General features: G+C 40.2%; 1 protein-coding gene across 3 annotated transcripts; it reads right to left on the bottom strand.

The window, feature by feature from the left end:
- Nucleotides 1-745: 745 nt before the first annotated feature.
- Nucleotides 746-3,226, bottom strand: si:ch73-174h16.4 (leucine-rich repeat-containing protein 14). 3 transcript variants are annotated; one of them, XM_004546844.4, is made up of 4 exons: nt 3,023-3,226; nt 2,554-2,811; nt 1,629-2,477; nt 746-1,317 (listed from the first exon to the last, which is right to left on the bottom strand). In XM_004546844.4, exons 2-4 carry the CDS (start codon nt 2,751-2,753, stop codon nt 750-752), a joined length of 1,617 nt encoding a protein of 538 aa, XP_004546901.1. In that variant the 5' UTR covers nt 2,754-2,811; nt 3,023-3,226; the 3' UTR covers nt 746-749. The 3 variants fall into 3 exon arrangements, with proteins under 3 accessions (XP_004546901.1, XP_004546900.1, XP_004546899.1); XM_004546843.4 differs by having other exon boundaries at nt 2,902-3,226; XM_004546842.3 differs by having other exon boundaries at nt 2,554-3,226.
- Between the last annotated feature and the right edge of the window lie 15,654 nt (nt 3,227-18,880).

An 18,880-nucleotide genomic window follows, 5' to 3' on the forward strand; every position in this document is an offset into this window, starting at 1 on the left:
TCACTTTTCAGCAGAGCTTATCACCTCATCCTGTACATTTATTTAGAACAACCAAAAGTCAAGAGGAGCGAAATTCATCTGAAGACCTGCACTTGTTGATCTGGTGGCTGAGAAATCTGGAAAACCATCAGCTAACCTGCTGACTTGAGCAGCAACATCCAATTTTCTGATGTAACCAGAAGATATGTGAGGAAAGACTTCCATTTCAGTCTGCTGGTCATCGTTTATGATTGTAGCTAAATGTTGGTTTTTTTTTAATTAACAAAAAGTGTGCCGTTTGTTTGACAACAAATGGATTTCAAAAATACAGTCCCTCTTCTGCTGTCTACATGGACTCTTTACCTGCACTGAATCAAAGACTCGTCAAACGCCACTGATCAGAAAGCTACTAAAAATTTTGACCCTTGCCACAGAGTCAGCATTTTTATGTCCATATCTGTTTAGAGAAAGTGGCTGAGTGGCAACAATGCGATCCCTTCTCTCAAACCCAGACACTTAACAAAGATTACTGGGCCTTGGTGGATATCTGTATTTTACTGAGTAATGTCTTGCTACCTTCATTTGCCTGTTTTGGACTGTAAAAGCTTAAATGCATTACATTTACCATAAGACTAAGTGACAAGGAAAAGGCTATTTAAATTTTTTTTAAAAAAAGAATACCCAACCATTTCTCAGGTGACAGTTTGATTGTAAGGCTTCAGTACATTGCTATCGTTTGTCGATGAATGAGCTTAAGAAGCATCTCTGCTTTATGCCACCATGTCTTTATCATAATTCAGCAAGTCACAGGTCAGAAAGATGTCAGAGCGTCCATTGTCGATCAGAACCCTGTTGAGCTTGTTGCTGGTCAGGTTGATGTCTGAGGTTTCATCTAGAGGCCAGTCTAAGAGCTGAGCACTGGAGGGCAGGTCGGGAAGGCCTGGCTGGTAGTCCTCCAGGGGGTTGGGGTACAGTAGCTGTCGTAGGGAGGGCATTCTTACAGCCATCTTCACCAAGTCCATGAGACCAGCCATGGAGAGCGGGTTCAATGCCAGAGCCAAGCTCTTGAGGGCCCGGCAACCTCCTAGTGAGGGCAACAAGAGCCCCAGCAGGCCATCAGTCAGACCACAACCGCTTAAAGACAGGTGCTGCAGGCTCCCCGAAGCCTGGGAGAGGAGGCGGCGAATGGAAGGCAGAGTGTTTTCATCCAGACGGTTTTCGCTTAGATCCAGCTGCTGTAGCGTGGAAGTGTGATGACTGCAGGACAGATAGGCAAAGTCAGCTGGACTCAGGGACAAATAGGGGAGCTCCAAGATCTCCAGAGGCTGAGGCAGAGAGCTGTATCAACAGACAATAGAAGAAAACATTTAAATAATGTCACCTCATCAAACACTTTAGGTTTCATTGTTTGTGTTCTAGCTTTAACAGCATTATTTTAAAGATGTCTGCTCATTTTCTTTGAAATAGTGACTTATTACATAGGCAAAATGCTGATCTTGAACTGGTCAACTTAGTTAATCTGTTATAAGTTTAGTTTTTAAACTGTAACGAAATTTAGAAAAGAGCCAATGGCATTTTGAAAAATCCCTGACTTTGTGTTTGTCAGTGGGTTAAATGCAAAATAATGTAATGAGGTAAACAGGCCATACCTGAGCAACACACGGAGCTGACCAGGCAGGCGCAGTGCAGTGAGGCTGAGGTGTCGCAGTTCCTGCAGGCGTGCCAGACCCTGCGACAGCTCCCCCAGTGCCTCTGACTGGCTGGGATGGACTCTGCGAAAATCCAGGTTACAGTAGTGCAGGCGAAGGGATTTTAGTGCAGGAAATGTGGAGAGCAGAGGCAGCAGTTCAGCCAAGCCAGCCACCCCAAGGCTGCTGTAGCGTATGTCGACGCCCAGAAGTCCTCTGCGGGGGAGCAGATCTAGCAGAATACTGATACTTGGCACTGAAATCTCTTCCACACGCAGGTATCTGCACTGAAGCTTTAGAGGTCCAGATGTGCTCAGAGCTGAGTGAACACGCTCCCAAGAGCGGCCATTAACAAAAAGATCAGCTCTCACATGCACCACCACATCACGATCCATCTCTTTTTCTTCAGCGTCCCTCTCACTGCTCCCTAATACTGTCCTCTCTCTTTTCCTCTCAATCTCCATCCTCCTCCTGACTCCTTTACTTAGGTCTTCTTCACTCACAGACCCTGAAGATTCAGTCCTCTCACCAACATTGGTTGACTCATTACTGTTTAGTTCCCCATCTCTTTTCTTCTGTCCCCTCTCTCTTTTTAAATCCCTCTCCCTTTCCAGAGCTGAGATCCGTTTTCTCTCCTGGTCTCTTTCTTTCTTCTGTTCCCTTCGTGTCCTTTGTGGCCTTCTTGTCCTAACTCTGGCCTTAAGGACCATGGTGCAAAGAGCTACTGTCAGAGACCAGCCTCCCATCGGGTCCCCCATTCCTCCTTCATCTCCTTGCACTCCACAGAGGTCCAAGACTTCCAGTGCACACCTAGATGACAGTTGATATGTTACTCCCAGAAACAATGCTGATATTAGACATCGTGATTCAAACTACTACTACTCACCTGTGGTCTGTCAGTCCTCTAACCACACCAAGCAACATAGACTGAATACAGAGTCGATTTGGCGCAGTTTGTCCCGGTTTCCTCCGACCTCCGACCCGCAGTGTGAGCTCAGGCCACCGCTGCACCAGCTCTCCCACAGCCAGCGGTCTGCAGGTGGAGAAGGCGGCCTCCAGCAGTGCTCTGTACAGATCTTTGGGCATCCACCTCAGCCAGGAATGCGACGAGCTGTGGTCACGAACCACCTCCTTGGCACAAAGGCTCAACAAGGAAAGCACCATTTCAGCACAAAGCACCTTTAGGCTTCAAAGAAGTAAGAGATAACTGGTGCGAAGCAGACTTGCATCTTACAGTCAACTAGCTTATTTAGCTCCAACGCTAGGATTAGCTTTATGACAGGAACTTGACGCCGTCTAATAAAGCCTCAAAAAAAGATTTTACAACATCACTTGACAGCTACCGTTACCCTTACTGATAGTAAAAACTTGCCGGGACGACTGAAAGCTCCCCGCAGCTGACAAACTGAACGCTGGGATGTAAGGTTAGCTAAAACTGCTGCTAACTGTTTACAATTACAGTTGAGCCTGACGCAGGCTTGTGACGTGGCACGCACAGGAGAAACGTCAGTGCTGTAGAGTTTTAAGTGATGACTGTAGACAGACCTTTATCAGCAGACTTACTACAGTGGCAAACTGCAAATAATATTGAATAAAAATAAGAGAACAGGCGAGGAGGTTAAAATTCATTTAAAAACAAAAAAGGTTACAACTCGATTAAAGTTCTAATTTTCTTGGGCAAAAATCTAAAAAAAATACCTATTATTTTTTAAAAGGTCCCTGATCTTAAAGTCATGAACTAAGAAGTAACAGGGAAGAAATGCACAAAACAGTCATAAAAGTCGCAGGTACACGTGTATGTGAATTTAAAAAACAACAACAACAAACCCAAAGACATAGGAACAATACAACACATAACATAGTTCAGATTTGTTACATAACATGATTGTGTTTGATGCACATAAATGCCATCCAGCGTTTAACAGGTTGTTTTCTTCTACAAGGCCAGTTTCATGACCCTTTTCCTTTAAAGTTTGGATGACAATATGGCAATTTAGGTTTATATACCACAAGTATTTATTTATTGCTAAATTTAAGTCTAATTATCCATCCATCCTCTTCCACTTAGAAACCCAGACCTCCATCCTCCGAGCCACCTTCTCTAGCTTATCCAAGAGAACACTTCCCAGGCCAGCCAAGAGACATAATCCCACCAGTGCCCTGGGCCTACCCCAGGGCTTCATCCTGGTAGGACATACCCAGAACACCTCACCCCAACATGCATCCTAGTCAGAACCATCGTAAACTCAATTTAAAAGCAGAATAATGCACTGTAGATGTGAGTGTGAATGGTTGTTGTCTCAGTCCAGGATGTACCATGCCTCTCATCCCATGACAGCCAGGATAGATTCCCGCCTAAGAGGAAAAAACCTGATGAATGTTTGGAACGGTCCTTTTCACCAGTAATTCTGAGCATCAGTTCTACGAGATATACCATAGAGTCAACAGGAAAACACTAATATAACAGAAATGCGCCATGGTATGGTGGATGTTTTATGTATTTTCTGATAATTTCTGGCAATCAGAATCCATTAGACTGATGAAAAAAATTAATGGTAAAGTATAATATTTCATTCTAGAATTAAAGGAGGATGATGTACAAAGTAGTATAATACAGAATAATACTGGAATATCGAACTTATTCTTTTCTTGTTTTTTCTGTCATTTGCACATAACGATTCCCAGATTATTCTGTCTTTCACCAAATAGAGTCATAAATCAATTTTCTTTGATTTATTGTTCAGACTTGTAGATGTTATTTATCTTGTTTTGAGTGCACTCGGCCTTCTAACAGAGGTGTCCAAAAATGTGTACAAACCTGATAGGTTTGTAGCTTGTACCTATCCGCTGGAACGTTAAAGACAATACAATTACACTGCAAAGCAAGACACAAGTAGGCAAAGTTCTTCATGTTACTCGTGCACGGGAGAGAACCGGACAAACGCCGTTCCTTCGTCTGACCCTAGTTGCTCTCGTCCGTCCTCCCGTACCACTGTCCTTTTATTGAGGTTACATGAATATGCATAGGTTCATTAACATATGACGTCTACATACACACAAAGAGTACCTTGCCTGTGTACGTGTGTGTGTGTGTGTGTGTGTGTGTGTGTGTGTGTGTGTGTAGAATAAGTCAATAAGAGACCAACCAGTTAAAACGAGTACAAACAGAAGCTGAATGGATCTTGAGCATGATATTTATAGACCAGGATTAACAAAAAAATTTTAAGTGTAAAGGGTTCTGGGTATTGGAGCTTAAAAGCTTAAGCAGTTCTTCAGTAGACATTTTGAGGGACTTTCAGTAAACCATTGGCTCAAGCTTGCTATGGTCCAGACTTGCAAACAAATGGTGTACATTGGAAGTTTTTAAATGGCAACCTTATAGAAAAAATAACTAATACCTCTCAGATCTTTCAGGCTGTAAAATCGTCATCTGTATTATGCCCGAAGGAAGATCGATAAACAACATTCAGGGGCTTCAGAGTGAGAACAGGGGACCACCAAAAAAATCACATTACTATTATCCAAAAAGGAGAGAAAAACATCATCAACTTCAATTCATCAAACTCTCTTTGTGTGGATTTAAATGCATAATGCACATTTGCGCAAAGTACTCCTCTTTCTCAGTGTATAATCCCATCTTACTTTGAAGCAGCCTGCTTTGTATCCAATACAGGAAATCACATACAGTGCACTATAGTGTGAATAATCACAGGTTTTAACATGCATCACAGATCTTTGCGAAGCAACACCTGCCAGTGTCCTATTCTAGAGTCACATCATATCTGCATCATCTTTCCCTGACTAAAACTGAAACGCCAGATGAGAAAGAAAATAATTTAAGCTCTTTGCATTTTACCAATTAAATAAATATCAATTTGGCACAGATTAAGAAGTGATACTGTACAGCTGTCTATGAAGGAGACAGCTTACAGGTATTCAAGTAAAAAACATTCACTTCCACTCTTACTTTGCGCAAAATGTGTACAAAGTATCTACAGCCCCTTGAAATGCTGTAAATATTAAATCCAAAAACACAGCTCATATTTAATTTGTGCTCATGGAGCTGAAACGAGAGGATAAGCCAGTAGATGGCGCTAAATGATCATGGACGAGGAGCGCTCTTGATTTCAACAGGAGATAAACATCCTTATCTGTACAGTCCTCATACATAAAAATATAATATAAAACAAGACACGTTTTTGAGTTTAACACAGCAATCAACTGCTTTCAATTAGTCTTTCACATGTGCTCTTTTTTTATCTTAGTTATCACTGCGTGACTTTTCCTCACTCAACCATTATTACATCACTGTGACTGTACTGCTCTGTGGAGCTGATGCCACATCTGTAGAGCTGTTTCTGCTGTTAATTAAATTCACTTTAAAGCTGCTGGTGGTTCAGGTGAAAGTGTAAATCTCAGTAGTGCTTCTGTTCGGTACTGATTAGGATGAAGATGAAGATGAATGTTGTGTTAGTCATTTTATGGTGCATGCAAAGAGCTCAGATTTTGCTCTGCTCACTCGGGCTTTAAATGCATTTCTCTGCTGTAATTGATGCTTTGTTTGTGAAAGTAATCACTCTGCTTTGTTTAGAAAGGGCACGAGTATGCACAGCTATTAATATGCTCGAAAATCACACAAACACACACACACACACACACACACACACACACACACACACACACACACACACACACACACACACACACACACACACACACACACACACAAAAAGCTTAAATCCTTTCAGATGACAGCGAGGATCTTTTTTCCCCGTCTCGTTACTCCTCCTCCCTTTGATATAAAACAGCTCCTTCATCAAGTTTAAAAAACGTGATGAAATAAGAGTGATTTGGATGATGCCTCCTCCCATGCAAGACTGCTCATCTCCTCAGCTAATGTCTTCAGCTAATGACTTGAACTAAACACAATTGCAAAAAGTGTCATTGTGTTCAAAAGTATCGGACAATAGTTTTAATGGCACACCACAGTAAAAGCCAATTTTACAAATGAGCGTTAGATCAAAGGCACTGTCAAAGTAACAACAGCTGTAACAGAGGATTAGAAAACAGAGAAGTAGAACCATTAAGTCCTCACAGTATCCAGCTTTAATTACTATTATCATTCATAGTTTGTCAAAATGTCTTCAGTGAAAAATGTCTACCATTACTCACATTCGCTTTGACACCATTATACATATCCACCGATTCTTTGGTTTCCTTCCCTTTATTTGAAATGTGTTGTGCTCAATACATCCAGTCCCTCTTTTTTCACACGTGCTGACTGTTAAATGTTACACAATGTGTGTGTGTGTGTTTTTTTTTAATTGTTTTTCTCCCTTCGTAAAGGGCGGATCTGTCAACAGAAAGTATTAAAAATGGTGAAATAAACACAATATGCTCGACAGACTGCCAGCAGGGAAGCCAAAATGAAACAAACACATTCCTTTGTTCTTCTTTTGCATTAGAAAAAACCCACCGCTCTGCTTATTAATCTAATAGTGCCCCAAAGAAATCATGACACAAGACTGTAGGAAAAAACTCCTGAAAAAACTCTTATATGCAACATGATGCGAGCAATGTGCAACCTGGATTTATCAGTAACTACGCAGCTGTATGCTCTGCGGTCAGGGATATTCTGCTTGCTGTGGCTTCTCCTCTCAGTATTTTAATTCCCTCCTGGATTTCTCTGGTGCTGATTGAAGACATTTTGATTCTTGCCGCCTTTGTTGTTAATCTCATGTAATTTAATTTGACACAAAACCCCTCCTGCAGTTTTTAAACCCTCAAACAGCCACACTTATCTCCCTGACTCCTCCCATCACTCAGTCAGAAACACAGTTATGCATTTCTGTTAATACTACCAGCTTCTGCTCTGAAACAATTAAACTGCCCTGACTGCCTATCCATATTACCAGCAGAAGATGCGTTAGACATATTGAATAATTATTTAACAATACAAGATGATAAGATCTCTACCTTAAGTCTCACAGGACAATGAAATTTAAAAATAAATATAAAGCATTTGTAGATGTACACAGTCGTGGTCAGACGTTTACATCCACTTGTCATGAACATGAACGTCGTGGTATTTTGGGGCTTTTAAATGTTTCTTTGGAATCTTTATTTCTCAGGATGGAATAATTGTACAGCATACATGTTTAATGAAGTGAAGCTCTCAGTGAACTCAGTGAAGATCTAAGAAGGTTTCTTGAAGCCATTTCTAAACAACTGCAAATTGCAAGATCACCAGTTCAAACAACTGTATGTCAGTAAGTTATTCAGATGCCTCACCACTTTGCCAAGGTAGGGAAGAAGATGCAAACTGTCACCCTCAAGTGAGAGGAAATTGATTAGGATGTTCAGGAATGACCCAGGAACCACCAAGGCTTAAGCCCGCCGTGAACTGGAAGCTGCTGGAGCAATATCTACATTGTTGACAGTGAAGCATGTTTTAAATCACCATTAACTGAGAGTGTCCCAACCAGGACAGAAGCCACTGCTCCAGAATCGACACAGTCAAGCTTCAGTGAAGTTGTAGCTGCCCACAAGTATAAGCCAAATAAGGAAGAGAAAAATTGACCAATTTCAATTACAAGAGGTATGTTTGAAGGATTAAAGGGGAGGGTTTCAACTCTAAGAACATTATACGAACTGTCATGCATGGTAGTGGTAGCATCATGCTCTGGGGCTGTTTTGGTGTCACTGGTACTGGTGCATACAAGGGGATGAAATAATGAAGGATGGCAACCTCCAAATTTTTCAAATTCACCTCAAATCAGCTACAGACACAATTGGTCATTCCAACAAGACAATGATCCCAAACATATTAAAGAAAATAGTATTGGAGTAGATAAAGCAGGCTAACATTAAGCTTCTGGATTGGCCTTACTGAACTCAAACCTCAACTGTTCCAAGAAGAGTGGCCAAATATCCAGCCAGAGTTATGCCAGAAGCTTGTTGATGGATACCAAAAGTCTCTGGTTGAAGTAAAACTTGCTAAGGGACATTTTAAACCTTAGTATAATTTTGACCTTGTGTGGAGAAAATCCAAAATAACTTCATTCAATATCCAGTTCAAGTCATTATAGATGTATCATGTACTATCATTCCACCTTGGGAAAAGAACAGTTCAAAGAAATTTTTTTTTTTTTTTTTTTTTTTTTTTTTTTTAAATGACATCAGAAACAGCAGTATGCGACATTACGTGATGGCAGAGCTTCAGTTCATCCTTTGTCATTTTTTTTTTTTTTTTTAATAAATAGGACAGGGGGAATGAATGAGAGAGAGAGGGGGAGAGAAAGAAAGAAAACCAAAGGGGAGAAGAGACGGTGAGAAGGGGGGGGAAGAGAGACAAAAAAAAAAAAAAAAAACTCCTGGGTCACCTGTATGGAGAAAAAAAAACAAACAAACAAACAAACAAACAAACAAACAGAGGAGACAGCAAACAACAAAGAGCAACATAATAATAGAGAAAACAAAGCACCATCACAATAACCTAGCTAGTCATAGATATCAGTATTTACTAAGTAATAAACGATATTGTGCAGCACGCAAGATAGACAGCGCACAGTGTGCTTTGAGGCAGCAGCCAGGAAAGCTTTAGTCCGCGTCTGTGAATACCCATGTGTGCATACCTGTGTGGATCAGCATGCTTGCATTCCAAAGGTTTCTCCATGTAATGATCTGCTAGGGAGTGTGGGGGGGCCACAGCCCCGTCCTCCAGGGTGTGAAGCGGGTATGGAGGAGATCAAAACTCCAGACATCCAGAGGCCCCCAGAACACAAGAGACCATGGAAGACCAACAGAGGGGCAGCCGCGCCACTGTCCCAGTAAGAGCTGAGGAGAGTCCCAGATGAGGGCTCGCCCAGCAGCCGCGGAGCAGAAGTCAGGGGGAGTTGCAGTGACGCGCCCGTGAGCTCCGCCGGCCCCCAGCTGCGCCTGAGTGACCGAGCCCTAGGCCGAGAGGCCGGGGGCACCCCACCTCCAAAGGGGCCCGAGCGAGCCCCAGGCCCCAGGCCCCGACAAGCGGCCGCCAAGGAGTGAGCCGGTGTGTACCCGGACGCCCACCCCCAGACACAAAGAAATCTTTAAAAGCCCAAACTGGTATTTGACATTGACATTTATGCCCATACTGAGTGGATGTAAACTGACTGTAGCTGTACATAGGTAGCTTAGATATTTCATTCTTCAGCAAAAGCCCATTATTCCTTGAATTTACTTCTTGCTGTTACAGCCAACATCCTCATCCATTTGCCTTTTGTTTTCAGCATTTACTTGTGTACATCACTTTACAGGCAGTCAATTAAAAAAAAAGGGACAAATTATTGATGGCAATGAAAAGCAAGTTTTTCTTCTCAGTTATTCACGGATAAATTGGTTGTTAGGCTTTCGCATATTATATATTCCTATAATTAATAACTGAAAACAGTCAATAGATGTCATGTTATATTTCCTTGCTGCTATGAAATTGTCAAATTACACACTGTACAGAAAATGTCACTTTAAAAAAAATCTGGTTGTTGGAAGGAACGAAAATGAAAAAAAGATTCTCTGTCTTTATCTCAAAAAAAAAAAAAAAAATCTAGTGTAAAGCAAAAGTAAAGCATTTTTCAAATTCTCCAAAGCTTCATGCACCCATTTAAACTATTCAAAACTGAACCCTTCCAACAAAGAAGTGACACATTTTAGAGGTCACTCATTTACTCTTAGAGGTAGAACGAAAATAGGAGATCTTTTGTTGCCACAGCATATTTAACAGCAATTGTTTTGGGAAATTTCTCTAAAGAGTATTTGATTGCCTCACCAATGGTAGAAAGTTTGAAACATAGAACAACAAATGTCTGATAACACTGATAACTGGATAAGCTGAAAGGAGAGCATACTTTACTGTAGCTGCTTTGACCTGCACCTGATTCAAGACCCTGTGTGAGCATTGTTGGATTAACTCATTAGTTTACTGCTTTGCTGTCCGTCCCACTTTGAACACCCGTTTTTGATAAAAATATCTACATAAGTCTTTTTACACGCAGATAATATCCCTATGTTGAAATGATAATTTGATTAAGGAGTATTATGTAGGTATATATATACACACTGAGTAACATGTTGACACTTAACACTTAATGTAATCTCAGTTGATACTGATTAAATAACCCAATCCAAATGGCATGCGTTGGGTGTTTTTACCACCACAGCTGACATGAGTATATGTAGACTGTGCAGTGCAGTTAATTTCTTTTCTTCAGAATATTTCAAAGTTTAAAGAATGTGGAAATTGATTTTTCCATAGAGATGGTGGTTTTCAGTTCTTCTTGATACAGGCTGACTAAATCTTGATGAACTCAAATCTTCTACCCGACACTGAAATTCCAAACTAAAATTGTGTAAAACTGAGAGTTTTGCATTATACCTAAATGGTATGATGCTAAATTGATAATCCTTCAACCTTTCTACCTCATGTCAAATATGCCCGTTAATTTTATATTGGTGAACAGTGCCCTTGCAATGGGCCTTTAACAAAAGTGATATATTGAGTCTGACAAGTTAAAAGCAGCTTCCTCCTGTCAGTTACGGTAAGAATGTCCTGGACAAGAAGTGTATACCAGAACCTGCACAAAGCTCCTTGAACTTGTTCTGTGAACTTCATGCACAACAGACAACTTCCTGCCAAATGTCCTGAACCTTTTAAACTCATTATCCACGTCAGACTTTCCAGTGTATCCTCCACTGAATCATCAAACCAGTGGAGCAAAAACACATCTAATGATGCAGAGACAATTTGATGTGTTTTGTCCAAACTGTGTTCTGCATGAAGAGCAATGTGTTTCCACACTTCGCCTGAGATTTCAGTGGGTGAAAAATTTATTATACATCTAAAATACTCTAAGTAGATTTCATGCATAGGAATCATTAATGACAGTGTAACCCTAGGATGTTATGACCTGGCTCAAAAGCCTCAGCGCAAAGTGAAGACTGAAACTAGAGTTTGCAAAGATATTACTTACTAAGCTCAGCTACAAATGACAGCCAAGAGACCATAACAAGCTTTGGCAAGAAGTGGTGTCTCCCCTCTAAGCTGACCTTAGGGATGCATTTATCCACACCTCATAAGCTATAGACAATCAGCCATGAATGCCCAGACATCCAAAGACTTTTGGACTGCAAATGCAAGAAGAGTAGGGGTTGCAGAGGGCATAGCTACTGAGTCCTTTTAAACTCTCTTTGTTACATATTTTATGGCACAAGTGAGAAGGAGCAAAACAAAATAAGTTCTGAGTAGTGCAACTAACTCAACCCCCCCCCCCCCCCCAAAAAAACCCCCCAGAATGGTTCCCATTGGTGCTATTTTATTATTGCACTGACCATCAATGATATTATCATTATTAATGGCAAGCCTAATGAAGTTAATTTATAAAGATGAATCTCATTTGAAAACTGCATATATTTTAGTATGTACAATAGCTAATGACAACTGACAGATGAATGTAGATTAACAGGGCAGTCAAGTTTCACACTACCTATGAAGCACTGGTTGCTTTTGGAGGCTGGAGTTAGGTTTAGCAAGGCTAAAATGGTTGGCCGTCCACCCGATGCAAGGTGAAAAAGGATCAAAGAGCGATCCTTGTTCCTGAACTGTAAACTGTAATTTTCCAACAAAGACAAATTCGGTGTAACATCTCACACTGATCTTTTCATACCTCTCATGGACCAAATGAACTTGGTGAGGTCTCTGCTATGTAGGAGAAGTAGAATTTATGCTAGAGCTGTTTTCTGTCCTCTGTGTGAGATCCCACTCTGGCTCATAAATTATATGATGTTTTTCTAACATTTGCATCTCCTTTCATAAATTTTATGTGTTATTTTGTTAGTCACCCTTGTTCCATGTTTCCGGTTCACCTTTTCCCTGCCCTCCTGCGTGATTGCTTCCTCCGCCCTAATGGATCGCACCTGTGTCTAATTGTCTCCCTTGTGTATTTGAGGAGCATGTTTTCCCTCCCTGCTCTGCCAGATTGCCTAATATGTACTTAGTGATGCAGCAATTTCCTAGATTTTCTATGTTTTTGACTCCGTCTGTTCATCTTGGCTAGGCTGTTTAGATTTCCTTGTGCCAAATCCATTTTTAGTTCAGTAAACTGTTTTGCCCTTACACAGTATTCATATTTCATTCCTTTATAGTATGGTCTGGGTTGACCTCTATGTTAATCTCAGTTAGCTCTCTGTTATTTCAGAATAAATTGAGTTTAATTTTCCTAATTTTAGATTTCCAGATATCACATGTGCTTGTACTTGCAAGTGCATCTCTCGTGACTGTTATATGTCCCTGTTTGTTATGCCTACCATATGCAGTTAATTCCATAAATATTTGGAGGCAACTTTTTCTAATTTTGGTTCTGTGCATTACCACAAGGGATTTTAAATGAAACAACTGTGATGCAGTTGAAGTGCAGACTTTTAGGTTTAATGCCGTGGTTTGAACAAAAACATTGCATAAAAATGTGGGGGAACTAAAGCAATTTAAACACAATCCCTTATTTCAGGAGCTCAAATGTAATTGGACAAATTAAATAACTGAAAATAAAATTTTAATTTCTAATTCTTGAAGTCTTGAACTCATGGACATCACCACATGCTGGGTTTTCTTTTTAATGCTCTGCCAGGCCTTTACTGCAGCAGCTTTTATTACTGTTTGTTTGTGGCCCTTTCTGTCTGAAGTTTAGTCTTCAACAGGTGAAATGCTCAATTGGGCTAAGATCAGGTGACTGACTTGGCCATTCAAGAATATTACACTTCTTTGCTTTAATAAACTCCTGGGTTGCTTTGACTGTATGTTTTGGGTCATTGTCCATCTGTATTATGAAACACTACCCAATCAAATTGACTGCATTTAGCTGGACTTGAGCAAACAGTATGTCTCTGAACACCTCAAAATTCATTCAGCTGCTTCTGTCTTGTGTCACATCATCAGTTAACAATAGTGTCCCAGTACGACTGGCAGCCATGCACGCCCAAGCCATCACACTGCCTCTGCTGTGTTTTACAGATGATGTGGTATGCTTTGTTTGGATCATGAGCTGTTTTTGCCATCACTCTGGTAGAGGTTGATCTTGGTTTCATCCGTCCAAAGAAAGTTTTTTCTAGAACTGTGCTGGGTTTTTAGATGTTTTTTCAGTACAATTGAGCATTTCTATTCTTGAGGCTTATAAATGACTTGCACCTTGCAGTGAACCCTCTATATTTACTTTCATGCAGTCTTCTCTTTATGGTAGACTTGGATATCAATGAGCCTATCTCCTGGACAGTGTTGTTCACTTGGTTGGCTGTTGTGAAGGGTTTTCTCTTCACCATGGAAAAGATTCTGCGATCATCCACCACTTTTGTATTGCGTGGGGATCCAGATCACCAGTGCTTTCTTTCTTTCTCAGTATGTACCAAATGGTAGATTTTGCCACTCCTAATATTGTAGCAATTTCTTGGATGGTTTTTTTCTGTCCATGGTGAGAATACAGACATTTTTCATGATAGTGTCAAGTTCCCTGTTCAACTCTGTCACCGCTGCCTGATTTAAAAAGAAAAGAAATCACAAATACATTAGAATATTATACATTTTCAAGAGGTCCTAAATCCCCCACTTTCCTTGTTTAGTTCCACACTGGGAAATCCATCTGAGTACATTTGGGTCAAATTTGTCCTACAACAGCCTCAATGCACATAAAATTTTGTCACACGTTATGCACATTAAAATTTTAGACCACTTTAAGAAAAGTAATCACATTTTAAGCTAAAAAAAAAAAAGAAAAAAGAAAAAGACATTTATGGTGTTTGGAATGCTGTCAAATGTCAAAATAAGTCAGTCTTGACCTGAACAGTATGTAAGGTTTAACTCATAACTGCTGTTGAATCCTAATACTGTGTCATCCCAGTCTGGAGCTACCCAGTTCTAGGGGTGTTTTGGAAATACTTATCACAACAATTTCTAATATATCAAAATCTCACAGTGGCTTTGATCTCAAAGTTTGGATATTAGATTATATCAGCTCACTTGATATGACTCAGCATGACAAGTATTTTATCATGCTTGCAAGTACTGGAAAAAAGGAAAAAGAAAAACAGTTTGAGTTGAGGAAGGGACACAGGAAACAGAAAGACTTGGATAGTGGAAGAAAAAGTTCATGGGTTTGGCTGAAAGTAGAGGGAGATTACACACAGACCAGACAGATTTATTCTGTTAAGGCTGAGACCCCTTCTCTTGACTATAACCTGGTCAAAAATGAGGCTGGACCTGGCTTATCTTTAGTGTAGACAGCTGTGTGTTGACTGGAGACTAAGGATGGAAGAGGCTGAATGTCTGAGAGAAGAGGTTCTCAGGACTGAGGGTTTGTAGCTGGATGGGAGTAAATTTTGGCAATTTGTGGAATCTGTATAATCTAGTGTGTAATTACACTTTCGTAACAGTCTGACCAACCTGGCAACCTGAGCAGCCGATGCTCTCCTCCCTACATGGCTTATGATGCTGAGTTAAACGTGCTGTCAGACCCATGACAATATCTGCGCTAAGTTTAATTGTATATACCACACAAAGCATTTAAACAAATGATAAACATTGTGTGTTGAGCAGCAAATATTTACAACAACAGAGACTCACAGCCTCTCTGCTCTGATGAATGTATGTAAATGCTTCATATACAGCAACCGCTCTGTGAATATGAGGCCCGGTGTCAGCTCATTATTCACATACATATACATGGCTGTCGAGGTCAAGGATTCTGCCAACTTCTCTTTTTAATTTCTGCTCTGCAGCACTTGAATATTAAAAAGGTTCGAGCTGTCGTACACGTTTAATTTCTCATCTTTAGAATTATACGCTCCAATCGAAAGACCGTCATCTTTCTGCTTTAATGGTTGAATTTGCAGTAGGAGAAATATCTTCTAATTCAGGTCAGATTTTAATCTTTTTGTTATAAAACATCCCCCGCTGCCAATGAACCTTGTCTCTCTTATTCATTAATCAAGCTGAAATTATTCAGGTGATTTGCTTTGAGAGCTGATCACCACAGGGAGAAAAGAACAGTCTTTGCTGCATGCGTTATTTACAGACGCTGCCATCTAAAGATGTCAACTCTCAACAAGTTAATGAGCATATTGAAAGAGCAGATATATTCCTTTATTGTGAAGGTGGGATGTAACTAAGAATTACATTCACTCAAATACTGATTTTAAATGAAAACAGCTTGCAAATTATATGTAATAAAATGAGACTATATATTCAATAAATATTTTCATACACCTTATGAGTCGAGCAGAATGCAGAGCAACTTTTAAAGCGGGTGTGGCTGCATAGCAAAGTCATTGGAAAGGCTCAAACAGACTGCTAGTACCAGCCATTGTTAGTGTGGTCAATGTGCATGCTCCATCATCCAGGACTTGTTCATCAGGACGTAGCGCTTTCAGAGGGAGAAACGTTTCGTCACTCGAATTAGTGACTTCTTCAGTTTCACAGCCATTGCTAGCTTGCTAACTGATACTGAGGTGGTACACTGGCGGTTTAGGATGAGAGTGTTATGACCCGGCTCAAAAGCCACAACATAAAAAAAAAAGATGAATACCAGAGTGTTAGTGAGAAGAGGTTTTTTTTCTTGAAATGGAATACGAGGTTGGCTAAAATGGCTGGTGCCACCAAGGCAAAGACAAGCGAGCTCCTGGGAAGCTTGCCTCAGGTATGCTTTTGTCCACACCTGACTAGGTGTGGCCAATTAGCACCAGCTGAAAACATTGAGATGATTAGGGGCTGCAGAGGGACGTAACAGAGTGTAAGTTGTGACATCTGTTCCACTGAATCTTTAAACATCTGTCTGTGTGGTAAAGAAACAATATGTTGTGTTGACTTTTCATTCTCAAACTATCACAGAGAAAGTCAGTATAAGTTTGTTTGATTTACTCATATGTTAATCATCTCTCCATTAAAAAAATGGAGAGCTGTTCATAATCTCGAGACTTTTAAGGTGCTTTTAAGGACCCACCTCTACGCTTTGCCTTTCGAATTAAACAGAGCTTGATATCTTAACTTTTTTTTTTGTAAATTAATGAATTATTTTCTTCATATTTTCTGTGTATTTTCTTTGTTGCTGTGCAGCACTTCGGTGCAACTTGTTTGCATTCACGTTGTGATTGACATTGACAAAGAGAAAACAAACCAGAAGGTGATACCACAGATATGTCAAAGCATATTGCTGTCAATTTATCTCAAAATAAAATGAAAATGTTTGAGGGGCTTGCTTTTTTACTTGTACTGCACATTTTTCGCTCTTTGCGACAACCAACAAATGCGTCTTTAGTTTTCCTTCAGTGTCCTTAAAGTTCATAAGACTGCAGATAAAAATAAGAAATCATTCTGACCTCACAAGTGTTAGTATTGCCAAATATCCCCATATTATATAATTACATCCATGTAATTGAAAAAAAAAAAAAAAGAAAAAATGACAAAGTTAATAATTGAAAACATTAACATTACTACACTAATGCTTCAGAAGTGCTAAAATGATGTATGTCTCTGAACAGTCACAGGTTTATTTCATTATTGTGTGTTTATTTTTGATTTTCAGATGAACAGCACGATTAATGGCAGCCATGGCAGAGCTAACAGGTTCCCTTCAACTTACCTTGAGTATTCTGGCAGTGTGCCTCTTGTATACTGACAGGTGGCAGCATTATTGCGGGACAAGGATCCGCCAAATAGGATGCATAAGACTCAGGTGCTGAATGCGGTCTGGTTCACTGGCTCACTTTGCGCTTATTGAGCTCATTTGTCAATACTTTGCCGGCTGCTTCGTACACAACGGCACGTCACAGAGCTCTGCAGGATGTTCGCACTCATGCTGCGTTGATTGGAGGTGCTGAGTGATCCATCTCCTACAGGTACACTGTTAAGATTAAACCCCAGCTGTTATGATCACTTGACTCAGCAGTGAATCACTCGATTCAGGTCTGAGGAAAATTAGCAGGTGTTGCACATCGCCGCAGCTTGAGTGAGGATGTGAAAGCAGATTGGCTGCATTCAAAATGCAAATGTTCTCCGCTGTCAATGTGTCCTAATTAACGAAGTGTCAAAAGGCGGCGGGATGTGAGAAAAACGATTATGAATTATGAGACAACACGACTTGATTTTGGTTACTTTTTCTCTCTTAGAGAGGAAGACTTCCTTTAAAAATGCAAAAGCTTTCATTCAGCTGCTGAACAAGAACACTGAGTATCTGCCAATGTAAAGTTTGCACCTCATTGAAATTCTAGGAGATTTTACTTATTGTTTTCCATTTTTTCCTGTATTGTATCAGCTCTGCTTAAAAAATGACACTGCGGATCTGCATATAAACTCCTTCCTCAGTGCAATCACCAGTTTTCTTGTAAATCCTGTAGAAAAATGGGTTTTGCAACTTAATTTTCCAATCGGAGGTCATTGCTGGTGTGTGAAGGTAACCTCCCCCTCACCATTACCCAGATGAAACATTAAAAAAATTGATGTCAAGGAAAATCATTCTGCTTACAAATAGGAACAGCATTTCATCACAGCTTTGTATTAATATGTAAAAGACTGTGTGGAACAGATTAGTTCGAATCTTTGACAAATGGCTGCATCAATCCCACCAGGACCGGCAGACTCAACGATAAATTTGTCTCATTTAAGTCACTTACGGGCAAGCTTTGCTTTGACCTCTGTTTCACCAGTTAAGGTGAAATGAATCACAAGAGTTTAAGAATTCATTAGTTGGAAGACAAAGAACAAATGCAGGACGGGTGTGTGGAGGTACAATTTTGTGAAAATATATCACATCCCCGCTTCCAGTCATGCTGATGATTTGAATCCATGGATGGGAGTAAATAATCTTTTTCAAAGCATCTGTGAATACTCCCTTATGTCCAGCACTCAGTTGCATTGTTTGATATCCCGTTTACTCCTAGCTGCTCGTGCTGTGGTTCTTTGTTTCTTTACATTTCTGAACTTTATATTGGATTGGTCATTGAAGTCATCTAATTCAGTTCAATTAAATTTTATTTATATAGTGACAAATCACAACAACAGTTCCCTAAAGGCGTTTTATCTTGTAAGGTAAAAACCTTAGAATAATACAAAGGAAACAGAAAAGCCGTACAACCAGATGACCCCCTATGATCAAGCACTTTGGCGACAGTGGGAAGGAAAAACTCCCTTTTAACAGGAA

The sequence above is a fragment of the Maylandia zebra genome, linkage group LG9 (assembly GCF_041146795.1).
Source record: "Maylandia zebra isolate NMK-2024a linkage group LG9, Mzebra_GT3a, whole genome shotgun sequence".
Lineage (NCBI taxonomy): Eukaryota > Metazoa > Chordata > Actinopteri > Cichliformes > Cichlidae > Maylandia > Maylandia zebra.

Excerpts from the sequence above, each read along its gene's own strand:
- si:ch73-174h16.4 (XM_004546842.3), bottom strand. The coding sequence starts at position 2,831 with ATGGTGCTTTCCTTGTTGAGCCTTTGTGCCAAGGAGGTGGTTCGTGAC. Across the intron at positions 2,478-2,553 it reads AGAGGACTGACAGACCACAG|GTGTGCACTGGAAGTCTTGG; the intron begins GTGAGTAGTAGT and ends ACTGTCATCTAG. Across the intron at positions 1,318-1,628 it reads CAGCTCCGTGTGTTGCTCAG|CTCTCTGCCTCAGCCTCTGG; the intron begins GTATGGCCTGTT and ends CTGTTGATACAG.